The sequence below is a fragment of the Eleutherodactylus coqui genome, chromosome 11 (assembly GCF_035609145.1).
Source record: "Eleutherodactylus coqui strain aEleCoq1 chromosome 11, aEleCoq1.hap1, whole genome shotgun sequence".
NCBI lineage: Eukaryota > Metazoa > Chordata > Amphibia > Anura > Eleutherodactylidae > Eleutherodactylus > Eleutherodactylus coqui.
Window position 1 is genome coordinate 113,392,774 of NC_089847.1, and position 25,030 is coordinate 113,417,803.

At 45.4% G+C, this 25,030-nt stretch overlaps 1 protein-coding gene across 3 annotated transcripts in view; it reads left to right on the forward strand.

The window, feature by feature from the left end:
* Positions 1–25,030, forward strand: part of SPON1 (spondin 1) — a 535,993-nt gene that overhangs the window by 254,859 nt on the left and 256,104 nt on the right. For all 3 annotated transcript variants that reach the window (XM_066583268.1, XM_066583266.1, XM_066583267.1), the window contains exon 7: positions 17,739–17,803. In XM_066583268.1, the coding sequence (XP_066439365.1) occupies positions 17,739–17,803 (65 nt within the window). The remainder of the gene's footprint in view (positions 1–17,738; positions 17,804–25,030) is intronic.

The window sequence follows — 25,030 nt, forward strand, 5'->3', positions numbered from 1 at the left end:
AATTATCACTCCCCTTCATTCATTGTCCTTTGAAATATCCATCCGGCTCCTGAATTCTGGAAATGTAGTGTAATAACATTCACCCTTGTGTGTATTAGTGCCTTGGAGTGTTTGTGGCTGTGAATAGTAAGCTGTATTTTATGCTAATTGGTGTTTGAATGTCTGCCAAGGTGTGTGGGTATTCCTATATGCCATACATCACTGTAACATTTACAAAGTAGCATTAGGAAACATTTATTCTTCACCTTTTTTCAAAACTTTCGGTAAGTAAAACTTTTTTAGATTATATTTTCCAGGGTGCTTTTGTTTTGGGCCCTTGAATACTATACATATATATATGCTGACTAGATCTACTGATTAGATTGCGTACCCTAAATGCCAATTATATTTTAATTTACATAGAAGTTGCTATTCCCATTTCTGACAACACCAAGTATTGCAATACTTGAGAAAAGATTTTAGGATGAGAAAATCAGACATTAAGTATTCAATTCTCCTGCAGCGCCTCCACAGCAGAAAGGAAGCATTACATGGTGCCCACCGAAATCAATGCCTTGTCTATGTAATGCATGGACATGCAGGTTCCTCCATAGACATATGGTTTGCAGCTAATGCTCACCTCTCCCGGCTCCCCACCAATAGTCCCAAGTCTCTACTGTGATGCTTGGTTTACAGGCTGCTGCAGCCAATCACAGAGCCAAGCGCTCCATCGCCAATCCCTGTGATTGGCTGCGGCAGCCTGTAATGTCCCGTACACAGGCTGCTGTAGCCTGTAAACATCACAGTAGAGAACCAGAGCTTTTGGCAGGGGACACAGTGGTCAGCAGGGAAAGGTGAGTATTAAGTTTGTCATTTTATGCCATGGGGAACCTGTTTTTACAATTAAAGTTTACAGTATGTCAGACGGGCCCTTAAATTTGAGCTAAGTGATAGAGGTCCTTAATAAGGAATCTTTCTCAATAGACTCAGAATACCCTAATAGGATATTTCAATGTAGGTTTCTAACACAAACAATGCCATTTTATAAGAGCGTAAGCACTATATAACGTATTCTTCTAAACATTGACACCCCAAAAGATCCCTTAATGGAGTAATATTGTATACTGTATTCAAAGTATAGACTGTGTATTTCCTGTTGACCTAGCAGCACATTGTCTAGTCTCTGGGGGATCTAGTATGACATTCTTTAGTCCCTGATGAGTGGCATAATAACCAGTGTTTAGGGTCTAGTGTCTAGTATATAAATGCAGAGTCTGTACTAGTAGTGGCCATACTAGTAACCTTATGGCAAGCATCACAATTTTCCTGATCTGTAAAGATTCCAAGCCCCAATGACCATGTTCAGTAGTGTTTGCTTCCTGGAGACCTCAGACTTGGGATGTAGGCATAGTAGATGCTAAAGTAACAGTCACACCTTGGTTCAGGTGTCTGAGGGGGCAAATAGCCCTGTGCACTGCTCTCTGATTGGCCAGTACTGATTATATGAGCAGGTATAGTGCATTAGTAGTCTAACACTATGGATTAGGTAGTTCAAAGATTAAGTTGGCCATCTTGGACGGCCGAAAACAGGAGCCAGTGATTGGAGGGATGGCAGAAAGGAACAACTACAGGCATGCTTGATAAAGGCCCTATAAGGGCTGAAACGTGTTGCAGTAAATTTTATTATTTTAAACGAGTGGATCCATCCTTTTAATCCCAAGAAGCGCTGGGATCATTTTTTTCTTTTTTCCTGTGGAGTCCATACTATTGGGTCCCCCGCTTCCAGGGGGACACAAAGATTCTAGCAGCTCTCCTTCCAGGATTGGGATAAAAGCATGTCCATTCTTACAGGCCATCCTGGACTCGGAGGTACCAGTGTGAGTCACTCCTATGTGATTCCACTGTGTACCGGGGTAAGTCCATTTTATATGTTTTATGCAATTATTCATCACATTGTTGGAGTCTGTACACGTAGGAGCGCTCCATTGATCCCTACACTTTTGCTCTATTCCCAAAAGGTGATAATGATAAAGCAAACCCCTGTTGTATTCCATAGGACATTGAAATAGGGGAAGAAAAAGTTATTTTAACCAAAGCCGACAGATTTGGATAAAAACTAGATATCCAATTTATAATATTATTACCTAGACTCTAATATTTAAGGGTTTCAAATATAATGTCCCAATTAACTCGCTGTTTTTGGTGGTTCAGTAAAGTGAAGGCCCTTTTACACGGGATGATTATCGTTTGAAGCTGTTCAAAACCCGCGCTGCCCCTGGAGTTTGAACGATAGTCGTCCCATGAAAATGCATGCAGAAACCTGAACGACTAGCCATACTGTGTAAACAGTAGTCGTTCAGTTCTGAAAGACTGCCTGCTTACAGTGAATGGAGACGGGCAGGAAGAGAGCGCTCCCCGGCCACCCCGCCTCCATGCTGGCCGTGGTGTGAGCAATGCCAGCGATACTCACTCCTGTGTAGTAGCACAGGAGCAAGCTTCATTGGGACATGCTGTCCAGCATGGTTTGCCCGACAGTTTGTCCCGTCTAAATGGACCCTTAGTTGATATCTCTGGTGGTGTGCTGCATCAGTAGAATTATCAGGTGTTTCCCTCAAAGGCATAAATCCCACATGATCTCCATGCAGGACCTCATTAAGATGAAAAATTCCAATTTACCAGCAGCACTCCTCAGTACCAGGTAACTGGCAGGACCATCAAGATGCAACAGCCACAGTGGAACATGAACTGGTTCCCAGATATAGTCCAAGATGTGAAAAACGGGGCAGCATCAGGCTGCAAAATTAGAAAAGGCCTTTACTCTCCCATGACAAACACAAGACAGCGATGTTTCGACCTATTGGTCTTTATCAAGCTATCACAATGAAGTCCAAACATCCTTTAAATAATCACAGACACATATTTTTATATCTTGGACCTCATTAAGATAAGAAGATAATCTCATCACCATTATTTTTGAGAACAGAGATCTTCGTTCAATAGGGATATGGGATGGAAGTTTTGACACAATGATAGATCTTTACCTACTTTGGGATTGACTTGAGTGAATCTCCCAGTAAGCACCTCCAGAGGTTAGAGAGTGAAATATCAACAAAATTGCCTTGTGTGGCACAGAGTGTAAGCTCTCACCTACGACCTGAAGGTTGCAAGTTCGATTCCCGCGTGATTCAGGTAGCCAGCTCAAGGTTGACTCAGCCTTCCATCCTTCCGAGGTCGGTAAAATGAACCCAGCTTGGTGGGGGGTAATAAGTAATAATTACCTGAAAGCGCTGCGGAATACATTGGCGCTATACAAATACCAAGATTTATTTTTATTTATTTTAACCCTTTCCAATCCACTGTCTGACGACATTATGATTTAAGGCTGTACAGCTCTGATGTTGGAAGACGTCCATCGGGGTTCTCTTACTGTATATTGCCAACCTCTCTGCTGTCGGAGCCTATCTAACGTGTCACTTCATGCAGTACTGGCTTTAGCCAGCAGATAGCGCCGATGGCAGAAAGAGAGTAAGCCCCCTAGGAAAAACAATATAAATTGGATTGGAAAGGGTTAAAATTGTGCAGATAGGATATCACCAATTTTTTTTTATATTACTGCAAAGGTAAATCATCAGGTTCTGGAGCTTTCTGACTGACAATCCTTTAATGCCCCTGAAACCTCATCTGTAGTGATGGGTAAGTCAAGTACCGATAAAGACTCCCTAGAAAAATGGGCCATTTCAGACGTTACCAGATAATTATAAAAGTTTTCTCCAGCAATTGTTCTCTCAAAATCTGATAGGGGCTTCTGAAAATTGTGTAAGGATTTATAATAGTCTCCAAATGCTTCTGCAAGCTGGTTTGGGAAATGAAGTTGAGTATCAGAGTTAGAGAGGATGTAGGGAACAAATGTATGCCCATTGCTTCCGGATCTTATGAGCCAAAAGCTTGTCAGGTTTGTTGCCGAACTCAAAAAAGTTCCTTTTACATTTCATTAAAGAAACGTTTCCTTTTGTGAGACAAAGAGGGAGTACCCTTTCTCTAAATTGAATTAGCTCTGCCCTGGTATTCCTATCCAACAATGACTTGTGTTTTTGCTCTAGAGCACTGATGTAACTATAGAGGGTGCAGGGGATCCGGTTGCACCCGGGGCCAGGAGCCTTAGGGGGCCCATAAGGCCTCTCTTCTCCATATAGGGAGCCCAGTACTATGAATAAAGCATTATAGTTGGGGGCCCTGGCATAGGTTTTGCACTGGGGCCCAGGAGCTTCACGTTACGCCTCTGCTCTAGAGGAGTATGAATACAAGACAACAATGCTGTTAGAACAGTCATCCTTGCTTTCTTCATTCAAGATCTAATTTGAATACAGACTCCATGGATGAAACATTTATGTGCTTACAAAGTACACAAGGGGGTAACATCTGAGATGACTTTAAGCTCAAAATATTCTTTAAGGGTTCTAGAGGGCTCCGTTATCATTTGGCATCTTGTAGAAACGACTCATTCAGAAGCCAATGGCCGCTCAAAGGATAGACCGTCAGCAATTTAATTACTAAATATATAAGAGCATGGTCCGAAAACAAGATATTGTCTTTAGAAGCATCTTGGATATCTATGAGTGACACAAAAATAAGTACCATATATACTTTAGTATTAGCCAACCCGAGTATAAGCCGAGTCAATACATTTTACCACAAAAAACTGGTAAAACTTATTGACTCGAGTATAAGCCTAGCTATACTAGGTAAAGAAAAAATGTAATACTCACCTCCTAGCCGGCGTCTGTGTCCCCAGCGCGATGGTCTTCCCGGCGGTGCGGCAAGCTGCATGAGAATTCTCTCGCTGCTATCTCCCTGCTCGGCTTTGAATTCCCCGCTGTCAGGGCTGTGTAAGTAAGCGCTGTGATTGGTTCGAGTGCCAGCCAATCACAGCCGGCGCTCGATAAACCAATCCCAGCCATTCAGTGATGTCATCCACTGAATAGTTGTGATTAGTTTATCGAGCACCGGCTGTGATTGGCTGGCACTCGATCCAATCACAGCGCTTATCTATACAGCACTGACGGCGGGGGAATTCAAAGCTGAGCAGGGAGATGACAGCGGGGAGAATTCTCAAGCAGCTTGCCACACCGCCGGGGAGACCATCGCGCTAGGACACAGACGCCCCGGCTGGCAGGTAAGTATTGTGGGTTTTTGTTATCGTTTTTTTTTTAACCTAACTTCAGTATAAGCCGAGGGGGCTTTTTCAGCATAAAAAAATGTGCTGAAAAACTAGGTTTATACTCGAGTATATATGGTAATCTATCCTGGAGTACAGGTTATGTGAGATAAGAAGAATTCGTTGTCTCTAACCATGGGATTAAATATTCTCCAATAATCTGTCAATTGGTGTTCATGTAAAATTTGCCAAAATTTTTGGTGAGTAGATCTGGAAAGACTAGTATGGCCTCGAGATGAATCGACTTGAAGCTCAACCGGGATATTAAGTAAAACAAAAATTATTTTGAGATACAAATGTTAAACATTATCGCCCTACGGACGTGACATACAGAACCGCACGGCGAATCTTCAGAGAGTGCCGTTCGACAATAGTAATGATCTCATTGTAAGGAAACATCTGTTAGAGAATGATAAGCAATAACATTTTACGCCTTGCCGAATGTAACGATCTTCTCTGCTGACAAAATAAGCTGCTAGACCTTTAATCTCGGGGAAAACACAATTAATTAAAAACATTTTGTAGGTTCCAATTAATAAGTGCGTCTTATTAATTACATCCGCAGCTATAAAGAGTCATTTATTACTATTGGAATGAAGTGGAAGACTATTTCTTTTGTCCTTTTTTTCCCTACTTTTTTAATTTGTTTTTTTTTTAAAAAAATCTAAAATAATAAGAATAAAATAAACTAATTCTGTTATAATGAAATATAAAAGCACAATAGATTCCATCCACTGTATGCTAAGCAACTAGGGGTAGAAAATGATGTCTATGTAATGCTCATCGAAAGAAAAAATGACTGAATTGTTAAGCAGAAGCAGCATGGGATAGGCTATTGAGATGCATCAAATGGGACCTAATTATTAAGAATTTGGTAGAACCAACTCCATTTCGCACTTAATGCTTCGATAGTGCGCACAAAGATCTATTACTGAACCATTCTCTTCTCATTGGAGTGCTATGTAGCACTAATGGGCTCTCGAGCCCTGTGGGGAAAAGTCCTCGATATCCACATATGAATTAATAGAGTTTCATGGAGATCAGAAAAGTGTCTAAACTGAATCATTGGCTTTGCTACGGGATGGAGAATATGAGACCTATTTTTAAGCCACAGATGCTACAATTCTGGTGTCCATAAATCGTAATTTTGGCACTTGCGCTAAACTGCAACTTTTCAGGCATTTGTGCTGTTTTTTTCAAAAAGTGGGTAGGGCCCACTTAGGAAAAAGCGAGTGGTTTAGATTATAGAACATATCTACTCTAGCTTGGAGGTGCACACAGAGGCATGGGCAGATGAGACAAATGTATGAATAGACTTGCACCTCTTAACCCTTTTCAATCCACTGTCTGACCTCTGAAGACATTATGATTTAAGGCTGTACAGCTCCGATGTTGGAAGATATCTGTCGGGGTTCTCTTATTGTATATTGCTGGCCTCTCTGCTGTCAGAGCCTATCCAACGTGTCACCTCATGCAGTACTGGCTTTAGCCAGCAGATAGCGCCATTGTATAACGGCAGAAAGAGAGTAAGCCCCCTAGGAAAACCAGGATACAAATTGGATTGGAAAGGGTTAATACATTGGTCACTCGTTGCCAGGCATAGTGTTTACTTTGACTGTCATGCAAAATGCTGGTCGAAGTTAATAGTCTCCGCTATGTAAAATACTCTGGGGCAAATTTACTAATCCTGTCTAAAGGCTAAATAGTGTAAACTTAGATAAGAGAGTCTTAAAATGCACGAGATTTATCACAGTGACTCATGCTGGATGACTAATCTGGTGCATCTTTAGACTGTCTATTTTAAAGGCCCTTTTACACGCAAAGATAATCTTTCAAACGACTGAAAGATTAAAAGATTTAGCGATCTATTTGCATAGAGTGTTAATGGCCATTAACGCTTTATCATCATCATTTGCATGTAAAACGGCCTGCATGAGTTGTTTACAGAGCCCAGCATGTTTTTTTTTTTAAACACATACCCAGCTGTGCAAACAGTGGCATTGTTCTCCTTGAGGCAGCCATCAGATTCCATTGTTCTCTAATGTCTAGTATAAACATGCCATAGAGAGAACAGCCTGCGGTCTATTGAAAAGATAAATCTGTTTGCTTTATCTTTTAGTGGCTGAATGGTGGATTTTAAGTTCACTTTAAAATCATCGTTCAAACGAAAAGTGCACAATGTCCGCGTTTATATGTAAAGATTATCAGTCATTTCCGGCCATTTGAGCGATAATCGCTGTGTGTAAAAGGGCCTTAAGTTTACACCACCTTACTATCTCACCAGCTTTTGCAAAAAAATAATGCACATTGTTGGCACACCAGGTCGTATTTAGGCCACACCCTTCCTGTAAAGCTACATGATCTTTCAATGAAGCCACACCCCTTTCTCCAGTTAGGCAGAAAAAAGTGTTTAAAACATATAAAAGTGGGGCAAAGCAAGTTAAACAGTTTTCTGGTACGTTTTCAATAGTAAATTGGCATCAACAAGTGTTTATTAGAAAGAAGAAAAAAAATGAGGCTTTGTGATTTTTTTTTTTTTTTTTAGTTGTAGGAAATAATTGTTTCCATGTTGGAACATGTGATGTTACACCAGCCCTCCTATTTGTCAGTTACGATGTGAGTTGCTTCTTATTTGCTACACCCTAGAGCCAACAAATGACTACACTGTGACAATTCTGTGTGAAAGGTCCTTGAAGGGTTATAGGGACGCCTCCTCTTCTTGCTCAACTACAGACAGTAGAAGATTAGAGAAAGTAAAATGTAATGACCTGCGCAAACTTGACTCTAGTTTTGCTTCTAGTCTGTCGCCATAGGTCTGCACAGATCTTGTGCGTGCAAAATGATAGATATTTATAATAAACATGATTATTTTCTAAGTCAGTTGATTTGATTATTTTAGTTGCATTGGTGTAATAGGGATCTCTACAGGTTGAATACATTGTAATTAGAGATGAGCGAACGTACTCTTTTCGGGTGTTTTTGCACTCGAGCACCGCTTTTTCCGAGTAACTGACTGCTCAGACGAAAAGATTCGGGGGGCGCCGGGGGTGAGCGGGGGGTTGCAGAGGGGAGTGGGGGGGTGAGAGAGAGAGCTCCCCCCTGTTCCCCACGGCAATCCCCACCCTCCACCACGCTGCCCCCCCCCCCCCCGGCGCCCCCCGAATCTTTTCGTCTGAGTAGTCAGTTACTCGGAAAAAGCGGTGCTCGAGTGCAAAAACGCCCGAAAAGAGTACGTTCGCTCATCTCTAATTGTAATCTATGCCGTAGGATTTGCTCGAGAGCCCCAGAAAAATTGTAGAGTATTACATAAGAAAAAATTGTCTTAATTCTGCTTTGAATGTCAGGTCACAGAGGATCAAAACTCGCATGCAAACACAACCCTCATAACATTTCCTGGCTGTAAAGAGCCCGGCATTAGACTTTAATTGCTTTAGTCTTGTAAGAAATAAAGCAGCAATTAGCTTGTCGGACGGACTATCTGTTTAAACAAGGTCACGGGAACCGGTACAAGGACATCAGTAGCACTTGTGGAATGCAATGCAGCATATCTATGTAATCCCTGCCCAAGACAGGGAGAAAAAACCTCCTTTAAAAGTGGAGAATGACATATTTAAAGGGGTTGTCTATTCTAACACATATGCTGTAAATTATACTTAATGGATAAAAAAAAGAATACTCAACTTTTCTATATACAGGGGAGAACATCTGTGTTTGCTGTTAATGAATGGAAGGCTTCATGGTTTCTTCACCCGCTTCCTGTTCACACTTCTGTCTTCTCCTATAACTCCTCTAAAGTTCAATAGGCAGTAGCATGTTGGGAACACTTAGCAAGTTAGCCGAGTGAAGGGGCACTTCACCTGTGGACAGGGGCATAACTTGAAGCTCCTGGACCCCATGGCAAAATCTGTAACAGGGCCCCCAACTATAATGCATTATTCATAGTACTAGGCTTCCTATATGAAGAAGAGAGGCCTTATGGGCCCCCTAAGGCTCCTGGGCCCAGGTGCAACCGCATCCCCTGCATCCTCTATAGTTACGCCCATGCCTGTGGATGCTGAGTCTTCAACCAACCCTGCACCAGTAATACGCAAGACACCGAAAGAGGGTATTTTATTGAAGTGCAGGTCATACCAGTCATTTGGTGTGGTGGGAGGGGCTTGTTAGTCCTCCTGACTTACAGGACGGGTCTCACCAGCATTTAAAGGGGGTTTCTGAAAATTCCAAAAAGAGATTAAGGACAGGAAATGGGACAAAATAAACTATCCAGTAGGTAAGATGTCCTGCCAGTCCAGGGCAGCCACCCCGATTCCCGCCACTACCGTCCAGTAAGCACCTGTAGTGATTGGTTGCCATTCATCATTGATATGACCGCTGTAGTCATTCACTGGCTTCAGCGGTCATGTATACAGTAACAGCATATGTCTGCTGAGGCCAGTGATTGGCTGCACTGGTCACGTGAACCATGAACCCCTGCAAGAGCCACGTACTGAAATAATGAGGACCGGAGCAGCAACGCTGGATTGGCGGGACATCTAACTGGTGAGTATAATGTAGTTTGCATTCTCGCCCATTCCTTGCTCTTACCTTTTATTTTGAAAGTCTTGGAAAACTCCTTTAATTTATCCAACGCAAGAAGCTGCGTCATTTCTTGACTCTTAGCCACAGATTTGAATAGAGAGAGGCAGGAAAGTAAGTTACCTGCTTTGAGCCCCCTTTCAGTTGACAGCAGAACCTCGATGTTTTGTGCCTTGTACCCAGATACTCTGTGGACTGGTGTATATAGAGATCGGTGTCTTCAGTTCATTTCAGACCGGTTCTTTGCTTCTCTCCCGCAGTGGGGTCACCCTTTTCTGGGCGAGGGCGCTGTCTCTCTGGTTTGGGAGGCTAGTCTAGTTTGGGCAGTTCCAGTGTGCTTGACTGCCATTGTCACATTTTCTGGTTGTAGTCCATTAAAGTCTCCTATGTTAGTCTGTAATTATCCTGTTAATCTGTATACCAGCTAGATCCATGTTCAGCTCCGAAATTCGTTCTAACTAATTATACCAGATATGACTGTGTCTACCTGTATGCAAACCACAGGCTGGAAGAGACATTAGACATTCGCACATGATATGAAGCAAAAACTAGTCTTTTAATTAAATGACCGCCACTGGGGCATTATGTAGGACACTACTAAACTGTAACAGTACTATATTTAGTGTGTTCAGATTTTATTTTTGGCTTTCTTCCTGAATGTTCTGTACTAGAGATGAGCGAGTATACTCGCTAAGGCACATTAGTCGAGCGAGTAGTGCCTTAGCCGAGTATCTCCCCGCTCGTCTCTAATGATTCGGGGGCCGGCGGCGGGCAGGGGAGAGCGGGGAGGAACGGAGGGGAGATCTCTCTCTCCCTCTCTCCCCCCTGCACCTTACCTGTCACTCGCGCCGGCCCCCGAATCTTTAGAGACGAGCGGGGAGATACTCGGCTAAGGCACTACTCGCTCGACTAATGTGCCTTAGCCAGTATACTCGCTCATCTCTATTCTCTACCCTTACAAGTGAATTTCATGTCCTTCCTATGCTGTGATATTGTAAAATGTTTTATAATTTCGCACCTATAGGGTCTAATTGACACCACATTAAAGGAATTTTACTGTTCAAACAGAAAATTCATACTTTAAATGGACACTAACTTTTCAAACTTCTGTTCATCTAGCAGCCTGAGGTATCATCAACCTTGTAATATACTTGCATTAACTTTTTTATTTGCTTTCACCACTGGAAATTAAGTTTGAAGTGACTTCCACTAAGGGTCTCCCTTCCAGCACCTTTGCAATCCACTGCCAGTCATTAGGCATTTGGCTTCTCCAGTAACAGTCACATGAGAACACAGCTAGCTACTACTTGCAATAGAGTGGTAGGTTTTTGGATACTGCCTTGCAGTTGATTGGAGCAGGGCTATGCAAAGCAGCATGGGAAGAGTGGCAAGTCACAAACAATACAGTAACGGCAGAATGGAACCCACACCAGAACCACCTGTAAGTGGATTGCAAACAGCAGGGCAGCAGAAAAATAGGAAAAGCTATATGGAAGACTGAATTGATAGAGCTCAAACTTGGTGCAAACTTTAGCACTGGGCTGCTTTTGAAAAAAAATTTAAAGCTCCGGTATGTTTTAAGGCTCTGCCAGGTCTTTAAGACCCATATCCGTGTCTATATTCAAGTAATAACAGTAAAGGAGATACTCTGGTAACTGGCTTTTCAGCCTCATTTGACCGAGCTATAAAATGATGAACTTTCTCAGCAGCTGTAATGTCTTATCATTTTTCAAGTGTATTACTGTATTTGAGGTCATCCTGAAACTTCTCCTGATCTCCAACTTCAAACTTCCCTCCAGGTGCATAACTTTTTTTTCTACGGTATCCTGCAAAGCTTTGTTGATTACTCTTAATGGTGGCTGTCAAAAGCAAGGCGAGAGGTAGCAATGCACTTCTTATTAAATTGTCACCCTAGGCAAGGTCTTCACCTTTCCACACATTCAGCATAACTCATAACACAATGCCATACAGCATACGATGATGGGGAAACATCTCCTGTCCTCAGTGCTAGCATTTTTTATTAATATAGAAGCAGATAGCTTTTGGATAGAACATTCTGCTGAAAGGAAAGCATTCAGCGGCAGCTAACAAGGTTTATATTAGTTCCTTACATCAAGTAAATCCATGTTTGGCTAAGGTTCCTTTGATCCTATATGTAGGAAATCAGGGTAGACCCTTCTGCTAGCTTTGGGTTATGCTTTCTACTGCTGCTCCCTGGACCCCAAATACCCTGATATGGCTGCCTCCCATTATCCTGTCTGTTCTTGCTTCTGTTTTTGGAACCACACTTAAGATTAAGTTCTGTAAGGCTGGGTTCTCATAGGGCGGAATCCCGCCGGAAATCTTGAAAACCGCAAGATTTTTGCCAGGAAAGCACAGCTTTTGGAGTGGCTTGGCTGCATGCTTTTCCGTTGTGGCCGGCGCTCCCATAGAGTATAGCGCGGCTGCAACGGAAAAAAGAAATTGATATGCTGCGACCGGTGAATCCACGCCGCAGCGCTGGCTTCGCCATGGATTGGCCATCCAAGATTTGACAAATCTTGTCCACATGACTGGTTAATCCCGGGATTAGCGGCCACAGGCAGACCTGCCGCAGCGAAATTCGGGATGGAATTTTTTGCGGCAAATCCGCCCTGTGTGAAACTAGCCTACGGGATAGAAAGAGTGACTCCAAGACACAATCATCTTAGGTGTCCATTGAGTGCCAAGGAAAAAAGTGCTCAGGACATTACTCCAAGGAAACCTTTTTAAGTTTTCCAGAATTTTTTAAAGGGCTTGTACGAGATGTGTTTTTTTTTTTTTTATGCCTGTGATGTCCTGCATACTGGCTGGCTGCAGCTTGTAGACAAACACCAGGCATGGTGGACCAGGCAGTGGGGTTGCAGATGCAGGGAGCCAGCAGAGGTGAGTATATGATTATTTGTTATTTTGTAGCATAGAAAACAGTGTTTTACAAAAAACAAGACCTCGGACAACCCCTTTAAGCCTGATATACATGGTTATTCCAAAAGAAGGAGCATATTTGGGGGTTCAATTACAAACTATAAAAGACGGGTACACAATCTGCACATCACTGAAAAGAGGAAGGTTCAAAGTTTTTTATAACTCACCAGTAAGTTCCATTTTCTGCCACACCGCAGCGCTGTTTTTTTTTTTTACAGTTTATAGAAAAATGGTGACACCATAGGAGAAATAGATTTGTATGCTTGAGTTTGCAAAGTGTGAATTAATTGTTGAAGTGCAACGTGAATTACATCATCGATTCCAAAAACAGCCGCCTCGCCACAAGCAAATTTATACATGGAAAAGAAAATTTGTTGAACTTGCACATGCAAATAGAAAAGTACTTGTAGCCCACGTATGTCTCATGAAAATGTGGAGCGGATTAGAGGCGTCCATTGGGGCAGAAAATGGAACTGACTGGTGTGTCATAAAAAAGAACTTTGAACCTTCCTCCTTTCAATGATTTGCAGATTGTGTACCTCTCTTTTTGTAGTTTGTGATTAAATCCCCAAATCTGCTCCTTCTTTTTGAACAACCCTGTACACTAAATGGCCACTTTATAAGAGAAAACCATCTAGTGGCGCTTTGGACTTCCCCCGGGCTTCCAAACTGCAGCAATTCATCGTGGCGTAGATTTCATAAGCTAATAAAATAATTCTGCAGGAATATCAGTCTATGCAGAAATGAAGCTTCTTGTAGTTGCCGCAAATTGGATGGTGCTGACTAGAGATGAGCGAGTATACTCGCTAAGGCACATTACTCGAGCGAGTATTGCCTTAGCCGAGTATCTCCCCGCTCGTCTTTAAAGATTCGGGTGTACGGCGGGGAAAAGCAGGGAGGAACGGAGGGGAGATCTCTCTCTCCCTCTCTCCCCCCGCTTCCCGCCGCAACTCACCTGTCACCCGTGCCCCCGAATCTTTAGAGATGAGCAGGGAGATACTTGGCTAAGGCACTACTCGCTCGAGTAATGTGCCTTAGTGAGTATACTCGCTCATCTCTAGTGCTGACGTGTTCTGACCAGCTGACAGGAAAGGGTCATTGATTCATGCTCCTTGTGCCAAATTCTGACCCTCTCATCAGTATGGTGCAACAGTAATATGGATTCATCTGACCAGTCGATGGTTTTTCTCTCTGCTCAGTGATCCAGTTTTTGTGCTCGTTTGCCCGCTGGAGTCTCACCTTTCTGATTCTCTTAGGCCTTAGTCAGACGAGCGTTTTTCCGCGCGATTTGCGCATGCGCATGCGTCCGGCGATTTTTTAAAACCATTGCTTTGCAATGGTATCGGACACATGAGCGCTTTTTATGCGCTCGTCCGATAAATTATAGAACAGAAATCGCAGATCGCACCTATCTGCGATCTGCGATTCCTGTTCTCTTCTCTATATGCGCTCAATGGGGCCGGCGGCAGCAGCGCCGACCCCATTGAGAACATATAGAAGACAAATCATTCTTCTCTGCCACAGCTGTAACAGCTGTGGCAGAGAAGAACGATGTTTGCCCATTGAATTCAATGGAGCCGGCAATACAGCCGACTCCATTGAAAGCAATGGGCTGCCGGCCCAGCGCTGAGCCAATCAAGGGGCAGGTCTGACTCACACCCCCTTCACACCCACTGCAGGCCGGCCGGGCGGAACTCCGACTGCCGGGAACAGGTAAGTATATATATATTTTTTATTTTAACACTTTTCTGGATGAATTGTAGGGAAGGGCTTATATATTTAAGCCCTTCCCGACAATTCATCCCACACTCGCCCGCAGCGCATTGCTTTCAATGGAGCGGGCTGTATTGTCGGCTCCATTGAATGCAATGCGCTGGACAGCTCCGGCCCGTTTCTAATGAAACGTGGCTAGGAGCAGATTTTCGGGCGATTTTCGGGCACCGGTCAAGCGATTTGCGGATGCGCATCCGTCATGCGATCCGCAAATCGCACGAAAAAACACCCGTCTGACTAAGGCCTTAGACAGTAATGACAGTGGAACTAATCATCTGCTACTATAGACCATCCAAACTAGAGAACGAGATCATCATTTGTAGTAAAGTTAGGATAGCGCCTCAGAGGGTTCAAACACATGTAAACAACAATGAAGTAAATGAGAAGAACTTACCTGGTGTGGACACCTAGGCCCAAGTGGTGAGGGGCCAGGTGCCACACTTGCAGTCCTAGCGTGCTTAGTCCAATCCTCTTATGCCAAAGGCATCCAAATGGGGAAGGAGATCCAGCATTTGAACACTTCAGTTGGAGCACTGGTGTTGTATTCGGCTTCAATTTTCTTGATTGTGCAGCGCCTGTTCATCAAGCCCATTCTTGATATCCTCCTCTGACCCCTTTTTGTTGCCAAATTGTTTACATCCAAAGTTTCACCCCTCTCTGGATGTTTTTCCTCAATAATTGCATTCTTAACATACATTTTATACCACTGCCTGAGAAAACCCCACAAGGTGGGCAGTGAATGGAATGCTGGACTCGTCTAGCACCGATGACCAGGCCTCGTTGGAAGTCGCTTCTTATTGCACAATTCTAATGTGGATTCACACTGTAACTGATTCAAAGAAGACTTGCTTACTTGATTTTATGCTTTGCTTTGGGGTCACATGTCTAATTTCCACACAGAGAAGCTCCAATCGTGAAAGGTCCCGTGTATCTAGGTGTCTGTTCAGTATCGACATTTGATTTTAACCTGAATCTTTCACAGAAAGGGTATGAAATGCTGGATGAAAAAGCCTTGCATGGGCGGCTTTCTTCGTCTGGTAAAATGCCAAATGGCTAAACAGAAACTGAACGGACGCCATTATTGTTAATGGGGTCCGTTCGGCACTGTTCAGGTCCATTGGGACAGGGGATTCTCCTCCCCTCTCTTGCTCCCATAACGGCTTCTCCCACATTTGCTCTATTTAGAACATTGAAGGTTCAATTGTGTAAAGGTATCATTACACAGGATTGTCGGGGGCATAGACACTCAACAGCTGTCCCACGGTGTACCGCCCAATTATCACTCCTGTGCCTTACACTGTAGCGGTAGTTGTTCTGTGAATGGAGGCAAAGCGGGCTGAAGATCATTCTGGTCCATCCAAACCCATTTGAGTCAACCAGAATTACTCACTTGATTTCTAGTTCTGCTAAAAATCAAGTGACTGCGACAGGTGAGCGATTACTCGCTTAATGCCCTATCAGTGGCCATATGTACACGGAATGGTTATCGCCTTTATACTCAAAGATTAGATGGCATATGATAAGCAGAGCAGTCAGCACCACTGTGCCAAATACAATGTTTTCAGTATTATCTGGAATTCTTCAAAATGGACTTAAAGGGGTTGTCCCGCGCCGAAACGTTTTTTTTTTTTTTTTTGCATAGGCCCCCCGTTCAGCGCAGGACAAACCCAAGGGATGTGTTGAAATTAAAGAAAAACATTTTACTTACCCGAATCCCCTCTCTGCAACTTCTTCCTTCTTTTCCTCCAAGATGGCCGCCGGGATCTTCACCCACGATGCACTGCGGGTCTTCTTCCATGGTGCACCGTGGGCTCTGTGCGGTCCATTGCCGATTCCAGCCTCCTGATTGACTGGAATCAGCACATGTGACAGGGCGGAGCTACGCGATGACGCGTAGAAGGGGGCGGAGCCAGAACGCCGCTCGTGCCCGGACCGACCAGAAGGGAGAATACCCTTCTGCGCAAGCGCGTCTAATTGGGTGATTAGACGCTGAAATTAGACAGCACCATGGAGATGGGGACGCCAGCGCAGGGAAGGTGAGTATATAACTTCTGTATGGCACATATTTCATGCACGATGTATATTACAAAGTGCATGTATATGGCCATACAGAAGTGTTTAACTTAACTTGTCATCGCGGGACAACCCCTTTAAGTGCACTTTACATGGGCGATTATGGAGTCTTGATGTAAACAGTGAATTTGAGCAATAATTGTCCCATGTACACAGGCTGAAACAATCTCGGCCCACTCCGCCTCCATTCACTTGATGGTCGGCCACTTATGCGTCTGGCCATCGTCCTGTGTAAAGGGACCTAGACTTCAGATCTGAGCCAGGATCCTTCAACAATCTGATATCTAGGGAGGCTTCTAAGCTCTCCTCTCCTATCCAATACTTGACAAGTTTGAGTTTTTCTATCCAAGCCCATTGTTTCCCTCCAAATAACTGGTGATAAGACTGCCTTACAGCTGCTCCTCTTCCCTTCCTCCACCGAAATAACAAATATATTTGACCCAGCGGAGCATGCTAATGGAAAAGTCAAGCTGATAAATGTTGGCTAAGAGATTGTTTTTCCAGCAACTACAGTATCTTTTGCCAGCTTGACGGAAGATGATACCGTTCTCTCTATCACATTTCTAGGTTATAGATGTTACTTTGAGGAGATCAGTTGCAATGGGTTATAACAATGTTCCCTATTCAGCTCCAAATAGCAGGCATGGGCTCCTTGATGTCAACTTTTGCTCCAAAAGCTACCATTTTTTCTTAAATGGGAAAAATTGGATTCTACCTCATTATTTTTCTTCTTCTTCTGGATCAACATTGGGGGGGGGGGGGGGGGTAATAATCAAGCTAATAAATGTTGACTAAGAGACTATTTTTCCAGTAACTACAATATCTTTTGCCAGCTTGACGGAAGATGATACCTTTCTCTCGAGCACATTTCTAGGTTATAAATGTAACTTTGTAGAGATCAGTTGCAATAGGTAACAACAATGGTCCCTACTCAGCTCCAAATGGCAGAAATGCGCTCTTTGATGTAGACTTTTGCTTCAAAAACTACCATTTTTCCTTAAACTTTGGCTTCCACCTCATTGTTTATTTTTCCTTCCTCTGGATCAACATTGGTGGGGGGTGGGGGTAATAGTCTGAACTGGATGGACATGTGTATTTTTCCAGCCTAACATACTATATTATTGTACAATCATTGGGTCTAACACTAAAGTATCTAACGGCTATTATTTCCGTTTTACAGGGCGATGAAGTCTTAACCGTCATCAAAGCCAAAGCGCAGTGGCCGGCCTGGCAACCTTTGAATGTGTAAGTGTGAAAAGACAGATGTTTCTCTTGAACTCTAATCTCTTCCTAATTTCAGTCCTGACAAGTATTATACCTGCTACATCCCAGAGGTAAAGTGATAAACTGAGGAACACGGAGAAAGCTCGCTCTGACAAATCTACTGCTAACGTTCACATCGGGTTTTTTAGTCCGGGAAATGTGAAAATTGTCCTATCTGTATTGTAGTGTGGACAATGAATTACTCCCTCAGTGGGACATAGGATATATTTTTAGAAAGCCAAATAATAAATATCATAAAGAATTTTTTTAAGGGACTTATAAAAACATTACAGCCTTCCTACAGCCGAGATGGTACTGCAGTGCAGCTCCTATTGAATTCAACGAGAGTTGCGCCTGCAAAGCCAACCCGGGCTGATGCACTATGCTGACCAAGCGCTTTCTGCTTCCTGTGCTGACCACAGTGACAGTGGCCCCGGGAATCAGCTGGTTGGCGGGAATCTGAGCGGCGGGTCTCCCGACAATCATCTATTGATGACTTGTCCATTATGGCATGATTAAGACTAGAGATGAGCGAGTATACTCGCTAAGGACAATTACTCGATCGAGCATTGTCCTTAGCGAGTACCTGCCCGCTCGGAAGAAAAGGTTCGGCTGCCGGCGCGGGTGAGAGGTGAGTTGTGGCAGTGAGTAGGGGGGAGCGGGGGGGGGGGGGGGAGAGGGAGAGAGAGATCTCCCTTCCATTCCTCCCCGCTCTCCCCCGCCGCTCCCCGCCGGCAGCCGAACCTTTTCTTCCAATCGATCGAGTAATTGCCCATAGCGAGTATGCTTGCTCATCTCTAATTAAGACCCATGGGTCGAAACGTCGCTGGTGTTTCTTTTACGGAGGGTATAAAGAATACAAGTTTGCTTCATCGTATGCTGCCTGGACTATTTATCTTCTTTTGGATGAATTGCTGGTCTTGATCCGGACCCTTCAACTGGGCTTTGCATGTTTCCCTTCTTGCCTTACGATATAGGCGTGTATTCAGCAGGAGACTTTGGTGGTCTCCAGTTGCTGCTGTGTGCATTATTTGTCCATTATGGCTGTCATGACCTGTCACAATGGCTGATAGCAGCCATATATGATAGCCATACTTATCCATATACCGATACCCAACATGTGCCCTACATGTACAGCCCATATTGGGAAGGGGTTTAGAAAAGGGTGGTCTTCATGAGAGAATCCCTTTAAGAAGTCACTTTACAGACCTATGTTACATCACTTTGCCTTGAGCTCCTGATATTATATGGTACAGAACTTGTTCTGCCTTCATCTATTTTTCTACCTTACGAGAGAAGATACATTGCTCATATTTATTACCTACGAGCCTAGCACGAAACCTAGAAACAATGTGGCCAACATTCTTGCTTTCTTCCGATATCCCACTTTCCTTCTATTACTTACTTCTCTGACATTTGGAAACACTTTGCTACACTACATTGCTCGTCACCTTTAAGTCATCTACAATAATGACTCCCAACCCAGTTTCAACTAGTATTTGACATTTAATTTCCTTCATAGCATCATCCTGCCTCATGGTCGCCGTGGCTCGAATGTAACATTCTGTACGTCTCTGGGTATTAATTTAAAAAATATCCTCAGGAAATCTGTCTCGCGCTTCGCCATCCTGCAATCTTCACCTATGTCTGTGGTCGTCTTGGCCCGCCTCCTAATCTTCTAGTTAGGATGTGGTCTCTTAAGGAAACTTTTATTCTTCTTCTTCAAAGTTCCCCTGAAACAGTTCAGCCGAGGTCCAGATTTCTTTGTAAGAACTCTTCCCTTTGATTTCTGACCTCTAGATGGAAAGTGCTGAACGGAAACCAAGTAAGACTCGGCGGTCAGGTTCTTTTTTTTTTTTTTTGTATTTGCTTGCGAAATATGAAGTCTAAACAGAAACGGCCATTAAAAGTCCATTAGTTCAGCGAGGCCATTTTCTCTGCTCGTTTTGTTTTCCAAAAACACATTATTAATAAGTGCAAAGGTTGTTAATTTAGGTTAATAACATTTCAGTCATTCGATTCATTAAGATGCCAAAGTGACCTAGTTTGAAACCGCACTGCCTTGCTTTTCAATGAATGTTTTTTAGAGATGAGCGAACGCGTTCGTCCGAGCTTGATATTCGTGCGAATATTAGGGTGTTCGGGATGTTCGTTATTCGTGACGAACACCATGCGGTGTTCTGGTTACTTTCACTTCCTTCCCTGAGACGTTAGCGCGCTTTTCTGGCCAATTGAAAGACAGGGAAGGCATTACAACTTCCCCCTGCAACGTTTAAGCCCTATACCACCCCCCTGCTGTGAGTGGCTGGCGAGATCAGGTGTTCGCCTAATATAAAAGTCGGCCCCTCCCGCGGCTCGCCTCAGATGCGGTGTGAGTTAGATGAGGGACAGTGCTGTTTATACCGGAGCTGCTGTAGGGAAAGAATTGGTAGTTAGTGTAGGCTTCAAGACCCCCCAAAGGTCCTTATTAGGGCCACTGATAGCTGTGTGTTGGCTGCTGTTAGCAGTGGGATTTTTTTTTTTTTCTCAAAATCGCCTCTGCAGACCGTTGCACCTGGCATTAGGGACAGAAGTGCTGCATAGGCAGGGAGAGTGTTAGGAGTGAGTGTAGCCTTCAAGAACCTCAACGGTCCTTTCTAGGGCCATATTTATCCGTGTGCAGTACTGTCCAGGCTGCTGTTGGCTGTGCTGCATTTTTTTTGGGCTTCTCAAAATCGCCTCTGCAGAGCATTGCACCCTCCATTGATACTGCAGGGAAAGAATTGTATAGGCAGGGCCACAACACAGTTATTATTCATAGAATATACGCAGTGCTGCCTGTTGGTGGGAAAAAACTGAAAACAAATCTATTTGTCCAGCCTGTGTCCGTCCTTACGCCTGTGTAGACGTGTGAGCTGCGTGAAAAACATTGCTAAATCATACGCAGCCAGCTACGCTTTACTGCTGTGTTCGCCATTTGCTTTCCTTAATTGGGAAAAAAAATACCTGCTCTCCAAGAGTTATAATAACTCTGCTACCCTCACGTTCTGTGACACATAAGCAGGGACACAGCGCAGTTATTAAACTTCGCAGGTTCATTGAATATACGCAGTGCTGCCTGTTGGTGGGAAAAAACTGAAAACAAATCTATTTGTCCAGCCTGTGTCCGTCCTTACGCCTGTGTAGACGTGTGAGCTGCGTGAAAAACATTGCTAAATCATACGCAGCCAGCTACGCTTTACTGCTGTGTTCGCCATTTGCTTTCCTTAATTGGGAAAAAAAAATACCTGCTCTCCAAGAGTTATAATAACTCTGCTACCCTCACGTTCTGTGACACATAAGCAGGGACACAGCGCAGTTATTAAACTTCGCAGGTTCATTGAATATACGCAGTGCTGCCTGTTGGTGGGAAAAAACTGAAAACAAATCTATTTGTCCAGCCTGTGTCCGTCCTTACGCCTGTGTAGACGTGTGAGCTGCGTGAAAAACATTGCTAAATCATACGCAGCCAGCTACGCTTTACTGCTGTGTTCGCCATTTGCTTTCCTTAATTGGGAAAAAAAATACCTGCTCTCCAAGAGTTATAATAACTCTGCTACCCTCACGTTCTGTGACACATAAGCAGGGACACAGCGCAGTTATTAAACTTCGCAGGTTCATTGAATATACGCAGTGCTGCCTGTTGGTGGGAAAAAACTGAAAACAAATCTATTTGTCCAGCCTGTGTCCGTCCTTACGCCTGTGTAGACGTGTGAGCTGCGTGAAAAACATTGCTAAATCATACGCAGCCAGCTACGCTTTACTGCTGTGTTCGCCATTTGCTTTCCTTAATTGGGAAAAAAAATACCTGCTCTCCAAGAGTTATAATAACTCTGCTACCCTCACGTTCTGTGACACATAAGCAGGGACACAGCGCAGTTATTAAACTTCGCAGGTTCATTGAATATACGCAGTGCTGCCTGTTGGTGGGAAAAAACTGAAAACAAATCTATTTGTCCAGCCTGTGTCCGTCCTTACGCCTGTGTAGACGTGTGAGCTGCGTGAAAAACATTGCTAAATCATACGCAGCCAGCTACGCTTTACTGCTGTGTTCGCCATTTGCTTTCCTTAATTGGGAAAAAAAAATACCTGCTCTCCAAGAGTTATAATAACTCTGCTACCCTCACGTTCTGTGACACATAAGCAGGGACACAGCACAGTTATTAAACTTTGATAATTCATTCACTAGAGGCAGTGGGGCCTTTCGTTTTCCAAAAAGGGCAAAAATTATATTTGGCCTGCAGTCTTGCGCCAATTTATTTCCTGCCTGGGAAATCTAATCACTGGTAATACAGCATGCTGAGGGGTAGGGGTAAGCCTAGAGGACGTGGACGTGGACGTGGCAGAGGACGCGGAGGGCCAAGTGAGGGTGTGGGCACAGGCCAAGCTCCTGATCCAGGTGTGTCGCAGCTGTCTGCTGCGCGATTAGGAGAGAGGCACGTTTCTGGCGTCCCCACATTCATCGCCCAATTAATGGGTCCACGCGGGAGACGGTTATTAGAAAATGAGCAGTGTGAGCAGGTCCTGTCCTGGATGGCAGAAAGTGCTTCGAGCAACCTATCGTCTACCCGCAGTTCTGCGCCGTCCACTGCTGCCAATCCGAATCCTCTGTCTGCTGCTCCTCCTTCCTCCCAGCCTCCTCAGTCCACTACAATGACACCTGCTCAGGAGCGGGAACACTCCCAGGAACTGTTCTCGGGCCCCTGCTTAGATTGGGCAGCAGCGGTTCCTCTCCCACCAGAGGAGTTTATCGTCACTGATGCCCAACCATTCAAAAGTTCCCGGGGTCCGGGGGAAGAGGCTGGGGACTTCCGCCAACTGTCTCAACAACTTTCTGTGGGTGAGGAGGACGATGACGATCAGACACAGTTGTCTTGCAGTGAGGTAGTAGTAAGGGCAGTAAGTCCGAGGGAGCAGCGCACAGAGGATTCGGAGGAAGAGCAGCAGGACGATGAGGTGACTGACCCCACCTGGTGTGCAACGCTTACTCAGGAGGACAGGTCTTCAGAGGGGGAGTCAAGGGCATCAGCAGGGCAGGTTGCAAGAGGCAGTGCGGTGGCCAGGGGTAGAGGCAGGGCCAGACCGAATAATCCACCAAGTGTTTCCCAAAGCGCCCCCTCGCGCCATGCCACCCTGCGTAGGCCGAGGTGCTCTAAGGTCTGGCAGTTTTTCACAGAGACGCCTGACGACCGACGAACAGTGGTGTGCAACCTTTGTCGCGCAAAGCTCAGCCGGGGAGCCAACACCAACAGCCTCACCACCACCACCATGCGCAGACATATGATGGCCAAGCACCCCGCAAGGTGGGACAAAGGCCGTTCACCGTCTCCGGTTTGCACCCCTGCCTCTCCCCCTGTGCCCCAACCTGCCACTGAGATGCAACCCCCCTCTCAGGACACAGGCACTACCGCCTCATGGCCTGCACCCACACCCTCATCTCCGCTGTCCTCGGCCCCATCCAGCAGTGTAGTTCAGCGCACCGTTCAGCCGTCGCTTGCGCAAGTGTTCGAGCGCAAGCGCAAGTACGCCGCCACGCACCCGCACGCTCAAACGTTAACCGTCCGCATCGCAAAATTCATCAGCCTTGAGATGCTGCCGTATAGGGTTGTGGAAACGGAGTCCTTCAAAAGTATCATGGAGGCGGCGGCCCCGCGCTACTCAGTTCCCAGTCGCCACTACTTTTCCCGATGTGCCGTCCCAGCCCTGCACGACCACGTCTCCCGCAACATTGTGCGCGCCCTCACCAACGCGGTTACTGCCACGGTCCACTTAACTACGGACACGTGGACAAGCACAGGCGGGCAGGGCCACTACATCTCCCTGACGGCACATTGGGTGAATTTAGTGGAGGCTGGGACAGAGTCAGAGCCTGGGACCGCTCACGTCCTACCCACCCCCAGAATTGCGGGCCCCAGCTCGGTGCTGGTATCTGCGGAGGTGTATGCTTCCTCCACTAAAGCACCCTCCTCCTCCTCCTCCTCCTCTGTCTCACAATCAAGATGTGTTAGCAGCAGCATGTCGCCAGCAGTCGGTGTCGCGCGGTGTGGCAGCACAGCGGTGGGCAAGCGTCAGCAGGCCGTGCTGAAACTACTCAGCTTAGGCGATAAGAGGCACACGGCCCACGAACTGCTGCAGGGTCTGACACAGCAGACCGACCGCTGGCTTGCGCCGCTGAGCCTCCAACCGGGCATGGTCGTGTGTGACAACGGCCGTAACCTGGTGGCGGCTCTGCAGCTTGGCAGCCTCACGCACGTGCCATGCCTGGCCCACGTCTTTAATTTGGTGGTTCAGCGGTTTCTGAAAAGCTACCCACGCTTGTCAGACCTGCTCGTAAAGGCGCGCCGGCTCTGCGCACATTTCCGCAAGTCCCACACGGACGCTGCCACCCTGCGCACCCTGCAACATCACTTTAAGCTGCCAGTGCACCGACTGCTGTGCGACGTGCCCACACGGTGGAACTCTACGCTCCACATGTTGGCCAGGCTCTATGAACAACGGAGAGCTATAGTCGAATACCAACTCCAACATGGGCGGCGCAGTGGGAGTCAGCCTCCTCAATTCCTTTCAGAAGAGTGGGCCTGGTTGGCAGACATCTGCCATGTCCTTGGTAATTTTGAGGAGTCTACCCAGGTGGTGAGCGGCGATGCTACAATCATTAGCGTCACCATTCCTCTGCTATGCATCTTGAGAAATTCCCTGCAAACCATAAAGGCAGCTGCTTTGCGCTCGGAAACGGGGGCGGGGGAAGACAGTATGCCGCTGGATAGTCAGGGCACCCTCCTGTCTATTTCTCAGCGCGTACAGGAGGAGGAGGAGGAGCATGAGGAGGATGAGGAGGAGGGGGAAGAGACAGCTTGGCCCGCTGCTGACGGTACACCGGCTGATTGCCTGTCATCCTTTCAGCGTGTATGGCCTGAGGAGGAGGAGGAGGAGGAGGAGGATCCTGAAAGTGATCTTCCTAGTGAAGACAGCCATGTGTTGCGTACAGGTACCTTGGCACACATGGCTGACTTCATGTTAGGATGCCTTTCTCGTGACCCTCGCGTTGCACGCATTCTGGCCACGACGGATTACTGGGTGTACACACTGCTCGATCCACGGTATAAGGAGAACCTGCCCACTCTGATTCCCGAAGAGGAAAGGGGTTCGAGAGTGTTGCTATACCACAGGACCCTTGCGGACAAGCTGATG